We start from the raw sequence: 2,562 nt of genomic DNA, 5'->3' as shown, positions 1-2,562 counted from the left end.
TCAACAGTTTTACTGGAGCGCCATGGTAAAGTTTCGGGGAAAATTTGGTAAAATTTTCGAAAATTTTGAAATAGGTACGAATGTGAGGTACGCGATAGTTCCGGAAGGACATGATGGTGACGCTAATGGGAGATCTATGATGACTATCGGTAGGTTGGAATTATGTTGATTTCCTCAGCTGAGGAGTTTTTTCACTAGAATTCGGGTAGACGTGCAGGGAAAAAAAGAGAATTTAACGGAAATTTTCTCAAAATTTTCTCAGAATTTTCATATTTTCCATTGTAAGCAATCTTGATTTTACGATGGGTTTTCAGGTGAAATTTTTGGTATATTTCTAAAAGGAGAAGAACAGCTGAACTTCAGCGATTTGCAAGTGAGTTGGGGTGTACTTATATATTTCTTGCCGATTTCATTTCAAGAGTCTTTTATTAGATTTAGAATAGTTAGTACATGACGAATTACCCACATATAGGGGATTCACCCGTAAAACTCAATGTGAAAAACGCGATATTCGTGGTATGCAGTAGTCGTGAAATGTGTTTTTCACTAGTGTTTTACATATCACGGTCGTGAAACTCCAATGAAAATTTCCCAAAAATTCCTCAGAATTTTCATATTGTCACCGACATTAGTAGTTGACCATGCGCATAGGTTTCCATTGAATTTTGCTGTTTTCTAGATATCACAAACCACGTTGGAAAGGATATTCAATGCGTTTGCGATGGGAGCTGCTACTGTTTAGTTAATTTTCAAAGGCCGCGTATTCGGCCGTTTCCGCTGTCAATTTCTCAGTAAGATAGCGAGTGAAGTCGAATTTGAGATTCTTGTTGCTCATGTGAGTGCACGTGTTGAAGTGTGATATGCTATGGATACTGACTTGTGTTGATCACAGTTTTGGGAGGTAAATTTTAGTGAGCATGAACATATAGGGTGAACCAAACCGTTACGCAAAGTAGTAATCATTTTTTGGGAGTACGAAAGTGAACATGATAACGATGTGAATCGATTGACATAAACGTTTTGTAGTACCTGGACTCTCGGAAAATGAGAAAAGCTATCTGGGAAATGTAGGTATGCATAACTGTTTGCTTCGCACTAAACAGGCGAGGAAGATGTATGAGGACCAGCGAGGAAAATGTGCATATGGTCAACTAAAATTCCGAGGAAATTTCTGGAGATTCTCTGTGGTTTATACACGATTTCGTATATTAGCTCCACTAAATAGTGAGGAAGCTCCTGAGCTCAGCTGAGGAAAACGAACATATATTCCTCCAACGCTGATGAGAACAAATCGTCGCCTCTAACACACCGAGATGATTGCCTTGATTACTCTTGAGAATCGTCGATGTGAAAAGTGGCTGTTGTATATGATAATGGCGGCTAACACTGTATCTACATCAGATGAGATAGAGGTTCAGCAGAGCGCGGTAAGCAACGAGGGAAAATATGCAAATACACTGGAGTTTTAGCCGCGATATGGAAGACATTATTTTGCAGTTCAGTTCGCGAAAAACGTATTTACTATTGAATATAATGACAAATTATATGTGTGATAATATAATTTCTTGAAAAAGCATAACGTGAAAGTTAACTTCATATCGCGAATATGGCGTTTTTCACATTGAATTCCACGCCGTTTAAGGGTGAAACTCCAGTTAATGACAATGGAGATCCACCCGTGATGCCCGTTTCACGTGAAGTGGCGCAGAACTCTGTGGAAAACGCGATAATTGCGCTATGCAGTAGTCGTGAAATGTGTTTTCCACTAGTGTTTTTTTATATCACGGTCGTGAAACTCCACTATATTCAAAATAATATTAATCGAAGCGAAGTTCAATTTCAGTTTACTTGTCAGGGTTCAGCAGTGCTGGCCTCCCTAGTTGAATATATGCTTGAGAACACGATGCATACAGCAGTAGGAGGAAGTATAGCAAAAGAGCTCGCTTCGCCATCTGAAACTATGTAAGGTGTGTTCTCGACTACGTTAGGGTGTGTGATCGCTTACCACACGATAGAATTCGGGTAGGAGTGTATAGAAAGCAATGGGAATTCATTATGGGAAAATGTGAAATTTTTGAGAAAATTTCAGAAAATTCTTATATTGGTTTCTGTTCGATTCTACTACAATTCGTATATAAACTCCTCTTATTAGTGAGGAAACTCCTTAGCTCAGTTGAGGAGAGCGAACAAATATTCCAACACTAGAATTTTCCCAAAAATTCCTCAGATTTTCCATATTGTCACTAAATTTTATCACTTGCAGATATTCCTCAAGCGGGCTCTGTATTGGAAAGAACGCCAAATTGGTGTCCCGCGGAATACAAGTTGATCGCTCGTTTTCACCAAGACGTCTACAAACAGCTGAAAGTTTACAAGAGGAAATCAAGGTGTGCATGCGTGCAGTTTTTGAGAACTTTATCAGACTACAGTGCGAAATAAACTCTGAATTTTCGACATAGTTTTCCCCAATTTGAGACTAGTACGACTATAGACTACCGAACGCTTGTAAGACATTTTCAATCGATTCACACTGGAGTTTAACTCGTTTCACATGAATACCCT

The 2,562-nt window shown here is 39.0% G+C and overlaps 1 protein-coding gene across 1 annotated transcript in view; it reads left to right on the top strand.

Annotated features, from left to right (window-relative positions):
* Pmar_PMAR006564 (conserved hypothetical protein) overlaps nt 1-29 on the top strand; it is a gene marked incomplete at both ends in the record, with an annotated part of 9,284 nt that extends 9,255 nt beyond the window's left edge. The window contains one exon of the mRNA XM_002767126.1: nt 1-29. This exon is cut by the window's left edge and continues 4 nt beyond it. Within this exon, the coding sequence (XP_002767172.1) occupies nt 1-29 (29 nt within the window).
* Nucleotides 30-2,562: the final 2,533 nt, after the last annotated feature.

This window comes from Perkinsus marinus, assembly GCF_000006405.1.
Source record: "Perkinsus marinus ATCC 50983 genomic scaffold scf_1104296971186, whole genome shotgun sequence".
NCBI lineage: Eukaryota > Perkinsozoa > Perkinsida > Perkinsidae > Perkinsus > Perkinsus marinus.
The sequence above is the reverse complement of the archived record's forward strand: the minus strand, read 5'-3'. Positions and strand labels throughout refer to the sequence as shown.